The following is a 19542-nucleotide window of genomic DNA, read 5'->3' as shown; positions in this document are numbered from 1 at the left end:
GTTCTTTGTGGGTTATTCAGGTCAAGATCAATTTTAAGAAAGGTATTTGTTTGTAATCTGCCTGACACCTTTCCAGTTCACCAAGCCTTCCCTTTTGTACTGGCTTTTTGGAAATTCAAAGTTATTTTTAGATGCAGCAGTTAATTGACATGGCAGTACACACGTTCTGATGACGGTTTATGTGAAATCAATTTTGAGTGTTGAAATTACCGACATTTAATAGTAAACATTGCAACGTTAAGTTTTGTTTCATAATTAGGACAATTTTTTGTTTGTTTGGGAAGTCTTATAATTCCCGTAGGCCAAATCCAGTCAAGTTGAATTGTGGCCATTTTTATGCCTTCTGAAATCTCCCTGTACCCACGTTTTTAATGGCGTGGAGCTGTGGAAGTATCTATAATTATAAACTGGCAGATCACTTACCGTATAAGGAATCTATAAAAAAGTAAAAGTTACATCTACACTCCACAGCACAGAATTTCAATTCTTGCTACACTGAGTCACAGAAAAGTGATCATTTACATAGTCTATAAGATCTTATACTTTAAAAACTCTATTTTATCTCCAAAATTGTTTTCCTAAATTTCTATAGTCAGTATATTAAAAATATTTGTCTTTGAAACACTGTAATCTTTACTTGAAAATCTTACATGTAACTTAATCAAATGTGAACATTGCTGTGAGAAAAACAATTTTTATTATAAGACTTATGGAACAATGCTGATCTAACAGATTATCACACGGCATGGAGATAAATTGTCCTTCACCATCTCTACCTACCTTTAAATGTACTTCAATGTAGCAAATTCACAAAAAGAAAATAAACACAAAAGAGGAGTTACTTCAGATTAAACTGGCAAAATAAAAATTATCCTTTAACACTCATGTTTAACATAATGCAAACATTTGCCAAATCACACATGTATGTATTATTAACCATATGTAGTAGTTCCTTTCCCCTTAGATATACATGTCTGTTTTTCAGTGCTCAAGTCATCTGCACCGAAATGTAGAGAAGCATTTGGATGTATCAAACCATTAGAATTTGTTTCTGATTAAGGTAACCACTGTATACAAACATCTGAGGCCTTTTGTCTCTGTGTCAAGGTCTAAATCTTTCACTGATGTTTTCTAATGGCTCATTTTGTTGTTTACTATTATTATTATGCCTCAAAGGTAACCTAACATGTGCATTACAAGCAGCTTTCTTTCAAAGTCACATTCCAGTTGACACTTTAGTTGGATTTTAATAACCCCAAATGGCTCTCTGATTTTGGAAAGGACCCAAATGGGCACATTTCCACACATGAGATCAAAGGAAAGGAGCAATTTGCTCCTTACTATACAGGTATCAAACATCTTTCACTGGCATAACATTTCCAAGCCTTAAAAATGCAGCTAACTCCTTTTTCTTTACTTTAGAGCCTATAAGAGTAAGTAAAATAAGGTAATATTTTGAAACTCAGGGACTCAGCAACAGCAGTTTGACAGCAATGCTGGACACTGAATTTTACACACACGTTCAAAGGAATAATAGCTGTGTGAACAGATGATCATGCCCACCATAAATTAGCACTAAGTCTTTTGAATGTACTAAGGAACTATTCATAACATGGAGACAACATGGTGCCTGACCTTGGGGAGCTAGTCTCAGACAATGTCTTTGAAGTCACTTCATTCTTGTTCTTACTTCAAGTATCTTAGACATGTGTCTTTATATAGTCCCCTTGAGGGTAGGGAGCATATCTGAATTACTCCATGTGTTTCCTGACGCAGACAACTCTGAAGATTGAAGGATGGATATTATATGGAAAAAACAAAGCATTAAATTGTAATTCTACAAGATACAGAATCATTTTGTTTCTCTTCTACTTTTTCATTACAAAAGGATTCCATGAATTCGTTTTCACTATAACAATTAAAAATAAGTATATACAATAAAAACAAAAACTCCTCTCTTCTACATTAGAGACTCAATTAGCCCTTTGGTACATAGTTCTGTTTTAAATCTACATTCTTGATTTTAATCGCATGCAATTAAAAGTATTAGGACCACATTTATGGCCACTGGATTTATATGAGATTGGGCTTCATATAGAACTACTTTATTTCACCATAAACACTTTAGGGAATAGTAGTTTAAACCTCATTTTAATCTGCAATGTGAATTTTTCATTCTTCTATCTCAGTATTGAATTCTCCTTGTACTCAGCTTTTAATTTATATCTTGCCGTCAAGTTCTAGAAAGCTATCTACAAAAGAATTTGCACCCTTCATCTAGACAAGAACACAATAATGTAAGACAAAATATACTTGCAAGTTTAACTAAAATGTATTGAGCATGCAATGCATTCCAGCTCCTGTGCTAAGCTCTATGTGTTTAGATTTCTAGTCACTAAGAGTGGGGAAGAGAGACATACAGACACCTTAAATACAACATACATGACCCTCTTTACCCAGACTCTGTTCCTCATCTGCTCATGTTGGAACTTTAACTTTAACTCTGTGTAAATATTATAGGTCCTCCCAAACAGGAGCTCTGGGATAAGCCCACTCCCATGGGCTCAGAGCTGTTCCAGCACACACTGCCACGTCTGATTTCTTGTTGCCTGTCTAAGAGCACACATGCTGCAGCCATCCCAGGCACTAACCATGGTGACTGTCTCCCATGGCTCTGCCTGATGCATGCCCTCATAGTCCCAAATCTGCACAATTGTCTGTGCAGAGCCTTACTTTGTCCCTTTGTGTATTCTCAGTTGGTGGGTTTCCAAAGCCTGGGCTCCAGTGAGTTATACTGTTTAGTGAAACACATTTTTCAGCATTTACTTATAGTTGCTCACAGTATCATAGAACTCAGTTAATCTCACTGTGTTAGTCTGTTCTCATGCTGCTATAAGCACATACCCGAGACTGGGTAATTTATAAAGGAAAAAGGTTTAATTGACGCACAGTTCAGCATGGCTGGGGAAGACTCAAGAAACTTACAACTCTGGCAAAAGGGGAAGCAAACACATCCTTCTTTACGTGGTGGCTGCAAAGAGAAGTACAGAGTGAAGTGAGGGAAAAGTCCCTTATAAAAGCATCAGATCTTATGAGAACTCATTCACTATCATCAGAACATCATAGAGATAACCATTATTAATATCTCCCACCAGGTCCCTCTCGTAACACATGGGGATTATGGGAACTAAAACTCAAGCTGAGATTTGGGTGGGGACACAGCCAAACCATATCATTCTGCCCCGGCCCCTCTCCAAATCTCATGTCCTCACATTTCAAAACACAACCATGCCTTTCCAACAGTCCCCCAAAGTCTTAGCTAATTCTAGCATTAACCCAAAAGTCGAAGTCTAAAGTCTCATCTGAGACAAGGTAAGTCTCTTCCACCGATGAGCCTGCAAAACCAAAAGCAAGTTAGTTACTACCTAGATAAAATGGGGGTACAGACATTGGGTAAATACACCCATTCCAAAGGGAAAGAAATTGGCCAAAATAAAGGGGCTAGAGGCCCCATTCAAATCCAAAATCCAGTGGGGCAATCATTAAACCTTAAAGTTACAAAATGATCTCCTTTCACTCCAGGTCTCACATTCAAGTCATGCTGATGCAAGAGGTGGTCTCCCACAGCCTTGGGCAGCTCCCCTGTGGCTTCGCAGGGTACAGCCTCCCTCCCAGCTGCTTTCACAGAATGGCATTGGGTACCTTTGGCTTTTCTAAGCATACAGTGCAAGCTGTTGGTGGATCTACCATTCTGGGGTTTGGAGGACAGTGCCCCTCTTCTCACAGCTCCATTCAGCAGTGCCCCAGTGGGAACTCTGTGTGGGGGCTCTGACCCCACATTTCCCTTCTGCACTGTCCTAGCAGAGGTTCTCCATGAAGCTTCTGCCCCTGCAGCAAACTTCTGCCTGAACATCCAGGCATTTGCATACATCCTCTGAAATCTAGGTGGAGGTTCCCAAACCTAAATTCTAGTCTTCGGCACACCTGCAGGCCCAACACCATTTGGAAGCTGCCAAGGCTTGGGACTTGCACTCTCTAAAGTAATGGCCTGGGCAGTATATTTGCCTCTTTTGGCCACAGCTGGAGCTGAAGCAGCTGGAACACAGGGCACTATGTCCTGAGGCTGCACAGAGCATGGGGCCTTAGGCCTGACCCACTAAATCATTTTTCCCTCCTAGTCCTCCAGACCTGTGATGGGAGGGATTGACATGAAGGTCTCTGACATGCCCTGGAGACATTTTCCCCATTGTCTTGGTGATTAACACCTGGCTCCTCGTTACTTACTCAAATTTCTGCAGCTGGCTTAAATTTATCCCCTAAAATGTGTTTTTCTTTTCTGTCACATCATCATCAGCTGCAAATTGTCTCAACTTTTAAGCTCTGCTTCCTCTTGAACACTTGCTGGCTAGAAATTTCTTCTGCCAGATACCCTAAATCATCTTTCTCAAATTCAAAGTTCCACAGATCTCTAGGGCAGGGGCAAAATGCCACCAGTCTCTTTGCTAAAGTATAACAAGAGCCACCTTTACTCCAGTTCCCAACAAGTTCCTCATCTCCCTCAGACCACCTCAGCTCAGACTTTATCATCCATATCACTGTCAGCGTTTTCATCAAAGCCATTCAACAAGTCTCTAGGAAGTTCCAAACTTTCCCACATCTTTGTCTTCTGAGCCCTCCAAGTCTCTAGGAAGTTCCAAACATTTTCCTATCTTCTTCTGAGCCCTCCAAACTGTTCCAACCTCTGCCTGTTAGCCAGTTCCAAGATTACTTTCACATTTTGGGTATCTTTACAGCAGTCCCCCACTACTAGGTACCAATTTACTATAATAGTCTGTTCTCACACTGCTATGAGGACATATGTGAGACTGGGTAATTTATAAAGGAAAGAGATTTAATTGACTCACAGTTCAGCATGGCTGGGGAAGCCTCAGGAAACTTATAATCATAGTGGAAAGGAAGCAAACATGTCTTTCTTCACATGGTGGCAGCAAGGAGAAGTGCATGGTGAAGTGGGGGAAAGCTCCTCATAAAACCATCATATCTCCTGAGAACTCACTCACTATTGTGATAACAGCGTGGAGGTAACTGTCCCCATGATTCAGTTTCCTCCCACCAGGTCCCTCTCATGACATGTGGGGATTACAGGAACTACAATTCATTATGAGATTTGGGTGGGGCATGGCCAAATCATATCACTCATCTTTGTAGAGGTGAGACATGCCAAGTTGCATCTGAAAGTAGAAGACACAGCCTCAAGGTTCTTTCCCCAGGGTTTCCTCAGTCTCATAAATAAGCCTGGCAGGAATGCCTTGCCTGTCAGTGCATTACACAGGCCCATGTATTACTGAATCCCTCAGTCCAAACCTGGGATCCTCCTAGAAGACACACTACTTTTCCACTGGCATGCTTTCTCCTACCCCTGGGAGATTCTGAAGGATTATAAGGTTAATGGCTGATCAAATTTGATTTTTAAAAATACAGTTAATATCTAGGATGATAACAGGATTACACATGTGCTCAAGAAGTTGGTGGATGGCAGCATTGGAGAGATGTTAGAACAAGTTATCACTGGATAACATGAGTCCCCAAATAACCGGAATAAAGGCTGCAGATGGAAAAGTGGTGTCCTTGAAGTAGCAGTAGATGTTCAGAGAAAATTAACTACACCTGGTGTATTAGTCCATTTTCATACTGCTATAAAGGGCTTCCTGAGACTGCATAATTTATAAAGGAAAGAGGTTTAATTGACTCACAGTTCAGCATAGCTGAACTGTTGGGAGGGCTCAGAAGAAGATGGGAAAATGTTTGGAACTTCCTAGAGACTTGGAGGGCTCAGAAACTTGGAAACCTCAGGAAACTTATGATCGTGGCAGAAGGCAAAGGGGAAGCAGGCACCTTCTTCACAAGTTGGCAGGAAGGAGAAGTGCCAAGTGAAGGAGGAAGAGCCCCTTATGAAATTATTAAATCCCATGTGAACTCACTCACTATTATGAAAACAGCATGGAGGAAACCACCTCCCCGATTCAATTACCTCTACCTCGTCTCTCCCTTGACACATGGGGATTATGGAGATTACAATTCAAGATGAGATTTGAGTGGGGACACAAAGCCTAACCATATCATCTGGGATTTAAAGATCATTAACCATGGTAGGACAAGTAGCACCACCATCAGTGCCACCCTTTTATACCTCCTACCTTCTGCTGCCACACACACACAGACACACACACACATTCACACACACATACACAAGAGGGTTGTGGTGTCTTCCTGGAGAAGCAACATTTAAATTTTGGCAATGAAACCAAGGAAACCTTCAGTGACAATGGTGACTCTCTAAGAGACTTTGTTTACCATGGAAAAGAGGTTTCCAAAGGAAAACTGAGAGGTGTAACAGCCAGGGAAGGCATCAGAAACCAGAGAAGAAGCACCAAGTTTGTGACCACTAGCACTCCTTCAGTCAGCTGATGGTAGATTCAAATCATAATGAGTCATGCTTGTAGACTCTATTCATAGTGATTAATGAATACCTGGCATTGAAAGTCTCCTCTTAATCACTTTTTTTTCCCTTTCAGATGGTCTTAACTATTTTCCTACATTTATTCTTTAAGATGTATTTTAGAATTTTTTTTCATGTTTTCCCCAAATTCTTCTGTGATTACAATTGGAATAGCATTTTAATTAACTTGGGAAGATTTGACATGACATGTCTGCATTTGTTCATGTGCTTTTTAATGACTCATTAAACTTTTGATATATTTTTCACCTGCATCCTATATATCATTGTTGAATTTAGTGAAGTTGTTTCAGTATTGTAATGGGATCTTTCTTCTAATATATTTCTTACTAATTATTTATAGACTACAGAAAAGTTATACAATTTTCAAATGTTAACTTTATAATATCTAATTATTTTTCAGTATATTCCTTGGATTTTCAGGGTAAACAATCATACAGTTACATAAAATTGTTTGGTAATTTTCTGTAATGAAATATTTCATAATATTGAAACATTTTGCATTCCTGAAATAAATTGTATGGGCTAGTGATGCAGCATAAAATACTGTCAGATATTTTTAATGCTCCTGGATTCAATTCACAATGGCAAAGGAATTTTTACAAATCAAAATTGAACTAATTCTTTATAGTATCAGGATGCTAATGACTTAACAAAGGGATTAGGAAACATCATCTTTGATTATTTTCTACAAAATAGTTTCCAAGGGAAACCAAGTGAATTAAGTGTTGGGCCAGTCACTGGCCTGGGCATGAAAAGTTCTATCTTGAAGAACATATGGGAGCACTGGCCCTGTAGAAGGCATTAGCCTGGTCCTCAGAAGCTACAAGAGGCCCTATCATCCTGATTTCCTTTCTCAGACATCAATTTAGTGATCTCTAAAAATAGAAATATCAACCTTCCCATCGAGATTTGTCAGAATACTGACACTACTCCCAAATGGAAGCCATATGCTTCAGCAGATACACTGGAGATCTATATTTTTGTATATCCCGTTTATGGATCACATTTAAGATTGTTGTAAGCATCTACACCAGCATTATCCAATGTTTGTAATGCAGCTTTAAATTCAACCCTAAAATCACACAAATATTAAAATAATGTTTAAAGAACTATAACCTTTTTCACTGGGATGGACCCTTTTCTACTTTGCATGTAATTAGTATGCAGACCATCAGGCACTTGCAAAAGCCGGAACTCTAGATAAAATCGTATAAACAAAATTAACCTTATTTTGGCTTCAGAACATTGGAAAAATATTATGTCAAGGTCGAATGTGATATTTATGCTTAAATGTTTTCTTAAATAAACTTCCTGAAGACTGTTCACTAATCTTGCTGTGAGTACAAACCTCCTCTAAAATTGACAAAACTTTCAGGAAAACATTGATGTACCTCTCCTGCCTATCATATTTAGAGTTACCATATAACCAAATAAGGGTGGAAAGAGCTGTACACAGTAGAAACTTTTGACCCCAGGACCTAGATTATTAATCAGTGGTTGACTGCAAACTGAGCTCTAAATTACAATCCACAGGGATTCCTCACTACAACCTCCTGATTTCACTGGATTTCTTAAGAGTTACCTGATGTGAGGGCCTGATCAAGACAAAGCCAAACCTTCCATAGCTACAGGAAAACACCTCTTTGTGGTCAGCAGAGTATAACTGGTCTTAAAACATATTATTGTTTCATTTTTTTCTTCAAATGTGAATAGTTTCACAATTTTATCATTACAAAATAATGCACATTCATTGTATTACACTAAAAGAAAAAAATCAAGCCAACAGTTACAAGAATACGTTAAAAGTGTCCTATAATTCCTCTACCAAAAGGCCACTACTGTTAATATTTTGGTATAGATCTTTACATATTTTCTATTCAAATAACTTTTAAGAAATGGTTCAAGTTCATTTGCAATGTAACTAAAACTATTTCTCTTCCAAATAGATATCATGGGATTTCTTAAAAAATATTCAATTTTGTTTACATGGAACCATTTTCATTGCAATACCTTATATAAGATGAAAAAATATGTACCTAAATTATTATGTATAACTCAAAACAATTTTTTAAAAACTGCGTAAGCTAGAATTACTTTCATTAGTCATTGATACTAGTTTATATGTCCAAATAGTGACAGAAAAAGTATGTTATAATTACATTAAAGTGATGAAATTCATAATTTGTTATTATTTTATTTTTATTATACTTTTAAGTTCTGGTATACATATGCAGAACTTGCAAGTTTGTTACATAGGTATACATGTGCCATGGTGGTTTGCTGCACCCATTAACCCATCATCTACATTAGGTATTTCTCCTAATGCTATCCCTCCACTTCCCCCCAAACTCCTGACAGGCCCCAGTGTGTGATGCTCCCCTCCCTGTGCCCATATGTTCTCATTGTTCAGCTCCCACTTATGAGTGAGAGCATGAGGTGTTTGGTTTTCTGTTCCTGTGTTAGTTTGCTGAGAATGATGGTTGCCAGCTTCATCCATGTTGCTGCAAAGCACATGATGGGCATTTTTTTTATGGCTGCATAGTCTTTATATGGTGTATATGTGCCACGTTTTTCCTTAGAATCCAGTCTAACATTGTTTATATGTCCAAATGTGGCATTGCATTAAAGTGATGAAATTCATAATTTTGTTATTATGGTAGGTATGCAAGTCTTTGCCATATTGTGAATCCTTGAGAGCATGAGGTGTTTGGTTTTTCTGTTCCTGTGTTAGTTTCCATATAACATCTGACATTACTAGGTCTTGGTTGGTCTTTGCTATTGTGAATAGTGGTGCAATAAACATATGTGTGCATGTGTCTTTATAGTAGAATGATTTATAATCCTTTGGGTATATACTCAGTAATGAGATTACTAGGTCAAATGGTATTTCTAGTTCTAGATCCTTGAGGAATCACCTCACTGTCTTCCACAATGGTTGAAATAATTTACACTCCCACCAACAGAGTAAAAGTGTTCCTATTTCTCCACATCCTCTCCAGCATCTGTTGCTTCCTGATGTTTTAATGATCGCCATTCCAACTGGCATGAGATGGTATCTCATTGTAGTTTCCATCTGCATTTCTCTAATGACCAGTGATAATGAGCTTTTTTTCATATGTTTGTTGGCCACATAAATGTCTTCTTTTGAGAAGTGTTTGTTCATATCCTTCACCCACTTTTTGATGGGATTGTTTTGTTCTTGTAAATTTGTTTAAGTTCCTCGTAGACTCTGGATTTAGCCCTTTGTCAGATGGGTCGATTGCAAAAATTTACTCCTATTCTGTAGGTCACCTCTTCACTCTGATGATAGTTTCTTTGGCTGTGCAGAAGCTCTTTTATTTAATTAGATCCCATTTGTCTATTTTGGCTTTTGGTGCCATTGCTTTTGGTATTTTAGTCATGAAGTCTTTGCCCATGCCTATGTCCTGAATGGTATTACCTAGATTTTCTTCTAGAGTTTTTATGGTTTTAGGTCTTATGTTTAAATTTTTAATCCATCTTGTGTTAATTCTTGTATAAGGTGTAAGGAAGGGGTCCAGTTTCAGTTTTCTGCATATGGCTAGCCAGTTTTCCCAACACCATTTATGAAATAAAGAATCCTTTTACCATTGCTTGTTTTTGTCAGGTTTGTTAAAGATCAGATGGTTGTAGATGTGTGGTGTTATTTCTGAGGCCTCTGTTCTGTTCCATTGGTCTATATATTTGTTTTGGTACCAGTACCATGCTGTTTTGGTTACTGTAGCCTTGTAGTATAGTTTGGAGTCAGGTAGTGTGATGCCTCCAGCTTTGTTCATTTGCTTAGGATTGTCTTAGCTATATAGGCTCTTTTTTGGTTTCATATGAAATTTAAAGTAGTTTTTTCTAATTCTGTGAAGAAAGTCAATGGTAGCTTGATAGGAATAGTAGTGAATCTATGAATTACTTTGGGCAATATGGCCATTTTCACAATATTGGTTCTTCCTATCCATAAGCATGGAATGTTTTTCCATTTGTTTGTGTCCTGTCTTATTTCCTTGGGCAATGGTTTGTAGTTCTCCTTGAAGAGGTCTTCACATCCCTTGTAAGTTGTATTCCTAGGTATTTTGTTCTCTTTGTAGCAATTGTGAATGGGAGTTCACTCATGATTTAGTGCTCTGTTTGTCTATAATTGGTGTATAGGAATGCTTGTGATTTTTGCACATTGATTTTGTATCCAGAGACTGCTGAAGTTGCTTATCAGTTCAAGGAGTTTTGGGCTGAGATGGTGGGGTTTTCTAGATATACAATCATGTCATCTGCAAACAGTGACAATTTGACTTCCTCTCTTCCTATTTGTGAATACACTTTATTTCTTTCTCTCGCTTGATTGCCCTGGCCAGAACATCCAGTACTATGTTGAATAAGAGTGGTGAGAGAGGGCATCTTTGTCTTGTGCCGGTTTTCAAAGGGAATGCTTCTAGCTTTTGCCCATTCAGTATGATATTGGCTGTGGGTTTGTCATAAATAGTTCTTATTATTTTGAGATACATTCCATCAATGCCTAGTTTATTCAGTGTTTTTAGCATGACAGGTGTTGAATTTTATCAAAGGCCTTTTCTGCATCTATTGAGATAATCATGTGGTTTTTGTCATTGGTTCTGTTTATGTGATAGATTACATTTATTGATTTGCATATGTTGAACCCGTCTTGCATCGCAGGGATGGAGCCGACTCGATTGTGGTGGATAAGCTTTTTAATGTGCTGCTGTATTTGGTTTGCCAGTATTTTATTGAGTATTTTCGCATCGACGTTCATCAGGGATATTGGCTTGAAATTTTCTTTTTTGTTGTTGTTGTGTCTCTGCCAGGTTTTGATATCAGGATGATGCTGGCTTCATAAAATGAGTTAGGGAGGGGTTCCTCTTTTTCCATTGTTTGCAATAGTTTCAGAAGGAATGGTACCAGCTCCTCTTTGTACCTTTGGTAGAATTCGACTGTGAATCCTTCTGGTCCTGGGGTTTTTTTCTTGGTTGGTAGGCTATTAATTACTGCCTCAATTCCCGAACTTGTTATTGATCTATTTGACTTCTTCCTGGCTTAGTCTTGGGAGGGTGTATGTGTCCAGGAATTTATCTATTTCTTCTAGATTTTATAGTTTATTTGCGTAGAGGTGTTTATAGTATTCTCTGATGGTAGTTTGTATTCCTGTGGGATCAGTGGTGATATCCCCTTTATCATTTTTTATTGTGTCTATTTGATTCTTCTCTCTTTTATTCTTTATTAGTCTGGCTAGAGGTCTATCTATTTTGCTAATCTTTTCAAAAAACCACCTCCTGGATTCACTGATTTTTTGAAGGGTTTTTCATGTCTCTATCTCCTTCGGTTCTGCTCTGATCTTAGTAATTTCTTGTCTTCAGCTAGCTTTTGAATTGGTTTGCTCTTGCTTCTCTAGTTCTTTTAATTGTGACATTAGGTTGTCAATTTTAGATCTTTCCCACTTTCTCACGTGGGCATTTGGTACTATAAATTTCCCTTTAAACACTGCTTTAGTTGTGTCCTAGAAATTCTGGTATGTTGTGTCTTGGTTCCCACTGGTTTCAAAGAAGTTATTTATTTCTGCCTTAATTTCATTATTTACCCAGGAGTCATTCAGGAGCAGGTTGTTCAGTTTCCATATAGTTGTACGATTTTGAGTTAGTTTCTTAATCCTGAGTTCTAATTTGATTGCACTGTGGTCTGAGAGACTGTTTGTTATGATTTTTGTTCTTTTGCATTTGCTGAGGAGCGTTTTATTTCCAATCATGTGGTCAATTTTAGAATAAGTGCCATGTGGTGATGAGAAGAATGTATATTCTGTTGATTTGGGATGGAGAGTTCTGTAGATGTCTGTTAGGTCCGCATGGTCCAGAGCTGAGTTCAAGTCCTGAATATCCTTGTTAATTTTCTGTCTCGTTGATCTGTCTAATATTGACAGTGGGGTGTTAAAGTCTCCCACTATTATTGTGTGGGAATGGAGTCTCTTTGCAGGTCTCTAAGAACTTTCTTTATGAATCTAGGCGCTCCTGTATTGGGTGCATATATTTACGATCGTTAGCTCTTCTTGTTGCATTGATCCCTATACCATTATGTATAAGGGTATACCTATACCCTTCTTTCTTTATCTCCTTTGATCTTTGTTAGCTTAAAGTCTGTTTTATCAGAGACTAGGATTGCAACTCCTGGTGTTTGTTTGTTTGTTTGTTTCCATTTGCTTGGTAAATATTCCTCCATCCCTTTATTTTGAGTCTATGTGTGTCTTTGCATGTGAGATGGGCCTTTTGAATACAGCACACCAATGGGTCTTGACTATCCAATTTGCCAGTCTATGCCTTTTAATTGGGGCATTTAGCCCATTTACACTTAAGGTTAATATTGTTGTGTGTGAAGTTGATCCTGTCATTATGAGGCTAGCTGGTTATTTTGCCCATTAGTTGATGCAGTTTCTTCGTAGTGTCAATGGTCTTTACAATTTGGTATGTTTTTGCAGTGCCTGGTACCGGTTTTTCCTTTTAATATTTAGTGCTTCCTTCAGGAGCTCTTGTAAGGCAGGCCTGGTGGTGACAAAATCCCTCAGCATTTGCTTGTCTATAAAGGATTTTATTTCTCCTTCACTTATAAAGCTTAGTTTGGCTATGAAATTCTGATTTTCTTTAAGAATATTGAATATTGGCCCCCACTCTCTTCTGACTTGTAGGGCTTCTGCAGAGGTCCACTGTTAGTCTGATGCTTCCCTTTGTGGGAAACCTGACCTTTCTCTCTGGCTGCATTTTTTCCTTCATTTCAAACTTGGTAAATCTAACGATTATGTGTCTTGGGGTTGCTCTTCTCGAAGAGTATCTTTGTGGTGTTCTCTGTATTTCCTGAATTTGAATGTTGGACTGCCTTGCTAGGTTGGGGAAGTTCTCCTGCATAATATCCTGAAGAGTGTTTTCCAACTTTATTCCATTCTCCCTATCACTTTCAGGTACAGCAATCAAACGTAGGCTTGATCTTTTCACATAGTCCCATATTTCTTGGAGGCTTCATTCACTCCTTTTCCTTTTTTTTTTTTTTTTTTTTTGAAACGGAGTCTTGCTCTGTCACCCAGGCTGGAGTGCAGTGGTACAACCTCGGCTCACTGCAAGCTCCACCTCCCAGGCCAGGTTCACACAATTCTCCTGCCTCAGCCTCCCTAGTAGCTAGGACCACAGGCACCCACCACCATGCCCAGATAATTTTTTGTATTTTTAGTGAGACGAGGTTTCATTGTGTTAGCCAGAATGGTCGCCATCCCCTGACTTCATGATCCGCCTGCCTCAGCCTCCCAAAGTGCTGGGATTACAGGCATGAGCCACCACGTCCAGCTGGGGAAGTTCTCCTGAAAAATATCCTGAAGAGTATTTTCCAACTTGGTTCTATTCTCCCCATCACTTTCAGGTACATCAATCAAACGTAGGCTTGGTCTTTTCACATAGTCCCATATTTCTTGGAGGCTTTGTTCATTCCTTTTCTTTTCCTTTCATTCTTTTTTCTCTAATCTTGTCTTCATGCTTTATTTCATTAAGTTGTTCTTCAATCTCTGATATCCTTTCTTCTGCTTGATCGATTCAATTATTGATACCTGTGTATGCTTCCCAAAGTTCTCATGCTGTGTTTTCAAGCTCCATCAGGTCATTTATGTTCTTCTCTAAACTTGTTATTTTAGTTAGCAGTTCCTGTAACCTTTTATCAAGGTTACTAACTTCCTTGCATTGGGTTAGAACAAGCTCCTTTAGCTTGGAAGAGTTCGTCATTACCCACCTTCTGAAGCCTATTTCTGTCAATCCTCAAACTGATTCTCCATCCAGTTTTGTTCCCTTGCTGGCACGGAGCTGTGATCCTTTGGAGGAGGAGAGGCATTCTGGTTTTTGGAATTTTCAGCCTTTTTGTGCTGGTTTTTCCTCATCTTGATGGATTTATCTACCTTTGGTCTTTGATGTTGGTGACCTTCGGATGGGGTTTTTATGTGGGCGTCCTTTTTGTTGATGTTGATGCTATTCCTTTCTGTTTGTTAGTTTTCCTTCTAACAGTCAGGCCCCTCTTCTGCAGGTCTGCTGGAGTTTGCTGGAGGTCCACTCCAGACCCTGTTTGCCTGGGTATCACCACCGGAGGTTGCAGAACAGCAAAGATTGCTGCCTGCTCCTTCCTCTAGAACCTTCATTCCATAGGGGCACCTGGGCACCTGCCAGATGCCAGCTGAAGCTCTCCTGTATGAGGTGTCTGTCAACACCTGCTGGGATCTCTCTCCCAGTCAGGAGGCACGGGAGTCAGGAACCAACTTGAGGAGGCAGTCTGTCCCTTAGCAGAGTTCTAGTGCTGTGCTGGGAGATCCTTTGCTCTCTTCAGAGCTAGCAAGCAGGAATGTTTAAGTCTGCCGAAGCTGTGCCCACAGCCGCTCCTTCCCCCAGGTGCTCTGTCCCAGGGAGAGGAGAGTTTTATCTATAAGCCCCTGATGGGGGCTGTTGCCTTTCTTTCAGAGATGCCCTGCCCACAGAGGAGGAATCTAGAGAAGCAGCCTGGCACTGTGGTGGGTTCTGCACCCAATTCAAAATTCCCGGCAGCTTTGTTTACACTGTGAGGGGAAAACTGCCTACTCAAGCCCCAGTAATGGTAGACGCCCCTACCCCCACCAAGCTCGAGTGACCCAGGTCAACTTCAGGCTACAGTGTTGGCAGCAAGAATTTCAAGCCAGTGGATCTTAGCTTGTTGGGCTCCATGGGGTGGGATCCACTAAGCAAGACCACTTGGCTCCCTGACTTTAGCCCCATTTCCAGGGGAGTGAATGGTTCTGTCTTACTGGTGTTCCAGGCACCACTGGGGTATGAAACAAAACCTCCTGCAGCTAGCTCAGAGTCTGCCCAAATGGCTGCCCCATTTTGTGCTTGAAACTCAGGGCCCTGGCGGCGTAGGCACCCGAGAGAATCTCCTGGTCAGTGGGTTGCGAAGATTGTGGGAAAAGCGTAGTATCTGGGTCAGATAGCACCATCCCTCATGGCACAGTCTCTCATGGCTTCCCTTGGCTAGGGGAGGGAGTTCCCCAACCCTTGCACTTCCCTGGTGAGGCGACACCTCACCGTGTCAGCTCTCCCTCCATGGGCTGCACCCACTGTCTACCCAGTCCCAGTGAGATGAACTGGGTACCTCAGTTGGAAATGCAGAAATCAGCCGCCTTCTGCCTTGGTCTCACTGGGAGCTGCAGACTGGAACTATTCCTATTTGGCCATCTTGCCAGCCCCCCATGTGTCATTCATTTATTATAAAGACACCCAAAACATCCTTACCAGTACTTTTTCTCCTTCCCTTCCTCTCTTTTTCTACTTCCCAACTTTCCCCCAATCTCTCTCTCTCTGTCCCCCTTTTGCTCTCTAGTGCTAACAACCTGAGTTTGATTAACTCAGTAATTAAAGCTGATAATTATATGATTTCACCAGGACAACGTTTGTAAAATATACAAGTAAATTACAAATGTAGCCTCTTTGTTTGGATGTGTCCGTATATCTATTCATAAAGTAACCATGAATGAAATCACAAGAAATGAACAATCTATTTGGGGAGGGAATTTAGTAGCTTGGGGTGAGGAACAGAAATAGGAAATAAACTGTTTTGTTATATACCCTTTTATAACTTATGATGCTTCTTAAAACCACTGTTCTCTGTGGTAAGCAGATCTATGCAAACCTACCCCCAAAAGTTCAGGAAGCTGAGAGGCTGAAGAAAGAGGCCAACAAATCCATTTTCTTAGAAAGGAACTTTTAAAAGGGACTTACAAACAGAAGCCTTGTCTGTGAAGACACGATGGTGGTTCCCTGCACCATTATCACCCCAGACTCAGAGTTTATACGCCATTGGAAAAAGGTGATTCAGAGGGATGTGTAGGAAGATTGAAGTATGATAACATCAAAGTTGTTTTGACCTAAGGGCAGGATTTACCGTAAGTGTGCTCTTACACAAGGAACAATAGATAAACTGGAAATCTTACAGACCTTCCTGGGACTGGGGTTAATCAGAAGTCAACATGGCAGATTAGCATCCAGTGGAGTTACTTTAGCCTCCTATACAAAAAAAAAAAGAAAGAAAGAAAGAAAGAAAAAGAGAGAGAGAGAGAGAGAGAAAGAAAGAAAGAAAGAAAGAAAGAAAGAAAGAAAGAAAGAAAGAAAGAAAGAAAGAAAGAAAGAAAGAAAGAAAGAAAAGTCCAAAACTAAATCTACATATATATATCTAAATATACAAAGTTATTAGTTTAATAGTGCAAGTGCCCAGAGCAACAAAACCACTAAAAGTAACAGCTTCTGCAATGGAAAAAAATTTTTTCTTTTCTCTGAAAATAGCTTTAATTGCCATTTTATAGAAGAGTGCCATGACATGTTTAGGGTACCATGTTTGAATCAGTAGCCCGGCAAAGGCACACCAGTGCCTTTCCTATTGTGGTGCTATGTCAAACTGTATGTTAGTGTGCCTGGCCTGAAAACACACACACACACATACACACACACACACACACACACACAAGAGTGGCAGATAAATCATCTGAGACTGTTCCTTAATTGCATTGGAGGCAGCTGCAATGAGGTAAGAAAAGTGACAAAGTGGAATTTTAACCTTGGTCTTTTTTGAAACGTAAGTTAGAGCCATTCCTGGTTATGTAAGTCATATTCATGCCCTTTTGGCAACATCCGTGTGGCAGAGATGCATGTTCCAGTTTGAGAGTTAGTTATGCAAGGATCAGATATTCTTGATTTTGCCTCACAGTTTTCTTGCTCTTCATTTGCAGGTAGTGAAATCAAAGTTATCCAAAGAATATAACTTTATTAAAATGAAAAGATCAAGAAATCATATCCTGGGAAGATATTTCAGCAATCAAAGCAAACTACAACAGAGCACTGTAACAAATTTTCGATCTCCATATCATGTCAGAGGTCCAATAAATCAGGTTTGTTCTGAAATCCTTCTCAGCAGGATGTGTGTAAATAAAAGGACTATGTAGGCGCCCTGCAGGAGAGCTGAATCTGGAGCTGGAGACAAGCTACTCACCCGGACAATGTTCTAGGAGCCAAGAGCTGCGCATCACACACATTTGAGATTGACCACACACACTTGTGCACACCAGCACATGCATGCACACCAGTACACACACAGTTAAATCATGGTAACACTTCTTCTTACAGCTTTATGAATTCAAGATGTGACCTTGAACACGAGTCCATTTCACAGTGAAAGATATACCTAGAAAAACGTTACTTGAAGCATAGTTATTAACCAGAACCACTGTGGGCCAGGTATGGCATTGTGATAATAAAGAGAAATACAGACACTTGAATTATGTGAAAAAAGATAATGGTCTTTCGTCTTGTCTTACCATCTCTATAGGTACATCAATATTGAAAAGGAGAAAAGCCAATTACATTCCACTGGCAAGTAGAGGTTGTGCTTGCATTCTTCACCAGGAGAAAATGTGGTGTTTATGATGGCTTAGACTTTGTGAATCTAATGCTTATGAAAAACAGTTCTTCCTATACTTTTTAAATTGTATTACTGAAAGGAAAAAACAGGAATGTTCCACAAGGGAATTTGAAGAGATTCTATGAGAGAGATATAAAGTGAAATATTTTATCGTTAAAACACCAATATATTTAACTTTGCACTTCTTGTGTTTCTCATAAACATTCCCTCTTGTCCTATCTGTGCACTTGGATGGGTAACTGCAGTCTGAATTAATGAAATACATAATTTTAAAGTAAGTAACAAAATTTAGTGCCTCCTGTATTACTTTACTATGTTTCATTGATGATATTATTTAAATCTTGTGTTTGCCATTACAGCCCTATGTAACTGAAAATTACAATTACATTTTATGTAAATATTTTGCAAAGGATTATGCATTCTCAAATGCATAGGTATTTTTTCCCATTGAGCATTTGCATATGTCCACAAATAGTATTATGTTACTAGTATCTATATTTTGATTTTCCTGGGCAACTATGTCAAATCCAAATTTAGAGTAGACATAAAATTATTATTTTTATTAAAACTGTGGCATACGTATAATACATACCTAATTCTAGTAGTGAGAACTATCTCTTCTATGTCTTTAGGTTCAAAATGGTGAATTCCTTTATTATACAAATGCTTTGTTGTGAGATAACATCACACAGTTACAATGGATTTTAAAGGTTTGTCTTTTTTGGGTGGGGTGGGAAGCTGAGAGGGTTAATTCAATACATGGCTGAAATTACCAAATATATAAATACCTCAATTTCACTACCGTACAAGAAAAAAACACCTATTTTGATTGATCAGTTCTTTTGTATGAATATCCACTTCCTTTAAATACTCTATTTTTATATATATTTTTATATGAAGATAAACACGAATTTATATTTAACTGTCTTAAATTATATTTACATAAATGCAAATATCGTTTGATATAAACAATACAAATCTGCATCTTACAGATGATAATTTTTTTAGAAGAATGATACGGTATTAACTTTAAAAATAAGACTTTTCTAATATACACTTAAATGCAAACATCATTTTTAGATTTTCAGTGATTTTTTTTAATGACATAAAACGTTGCCTGTGTGTGTAGCCTCTCCATCATGTTTTAACATATTGTGTACTCTGTAGCAGTTTTACAGTCAGTATTTCTTATAATTTTATTTTGACCTATCCGTAATCATCTGACTGAGGTTACTCTGGTATTTGCCTCTTCACTGCTGAAATAATAATGGATTTTAGAAACAATTGTAATAATATTGCTAATAAATGTCTTACGAGTAATAGTCTGTGTTTGTAGAGTATCTTTTATTTTCTTTTTTACTGAAGATGTACAACTATGCAAACAGTGACCACTTGGCAGGGATATTTTCATGTGGATTCAAGTATTATAGCGTGGTTAAACAGGATTAACTAGATAGTCCCTTCTAAGCCTAATATTCTCTAAGTTTATGATCAGATGAACTTCCCACTGTGCAATGACCAAAATGTATGAAGATAATGTATTGTAG

At 38.8% G+C, this 19542-nt stretch overlaps 1 protein-coding gene across 6 annotated transcripts in view; it reads left to right on the top strand.

The window, feature by feature from the left end:
• CPED1 (cadherin like and PC-esterase domain containing 1) overlaps positions 1-19317 on the top strand; it is a 311112-nt gene extending 291795 nt beyond the window's left edge. For all 6 annotated transcript variants that reach the window (XM_050785084.1, XM_050785080.1, XM_050785078.1 and 3 more), the window contains one exon: positions 17307-19317. In XM_050785084.1, coding sequence (XP_050641041.1) covers positions 17307-17519 — 213 coding nt within the window. In that variant the 3' untranslated portion in view covers positions 17520-19317. The remainder of the gene's footprint in view (positions 1-17306) is intronic.
• The last annotated feature ends 225 nt before the right edge of the window (positions 19318-19542 follow it).

Source organism: Macaca thibetana, chromosome 3 (genome assembly GCF_024542745.1).
Source record: "Macaca thibetana thibetana isolate TM-01 chromosome 3, ASM2454274v1, whole genome shotgun sequence".
Lineage (NCBI taxonomy): Eukaryota > Metazoa > Chordata > Mammalia > Primates > Cercopithecidae > Macaca > Macaca thibetana.
This window is presented reverse-complemented; position numbering and strand designations above follow the sequence as displayed.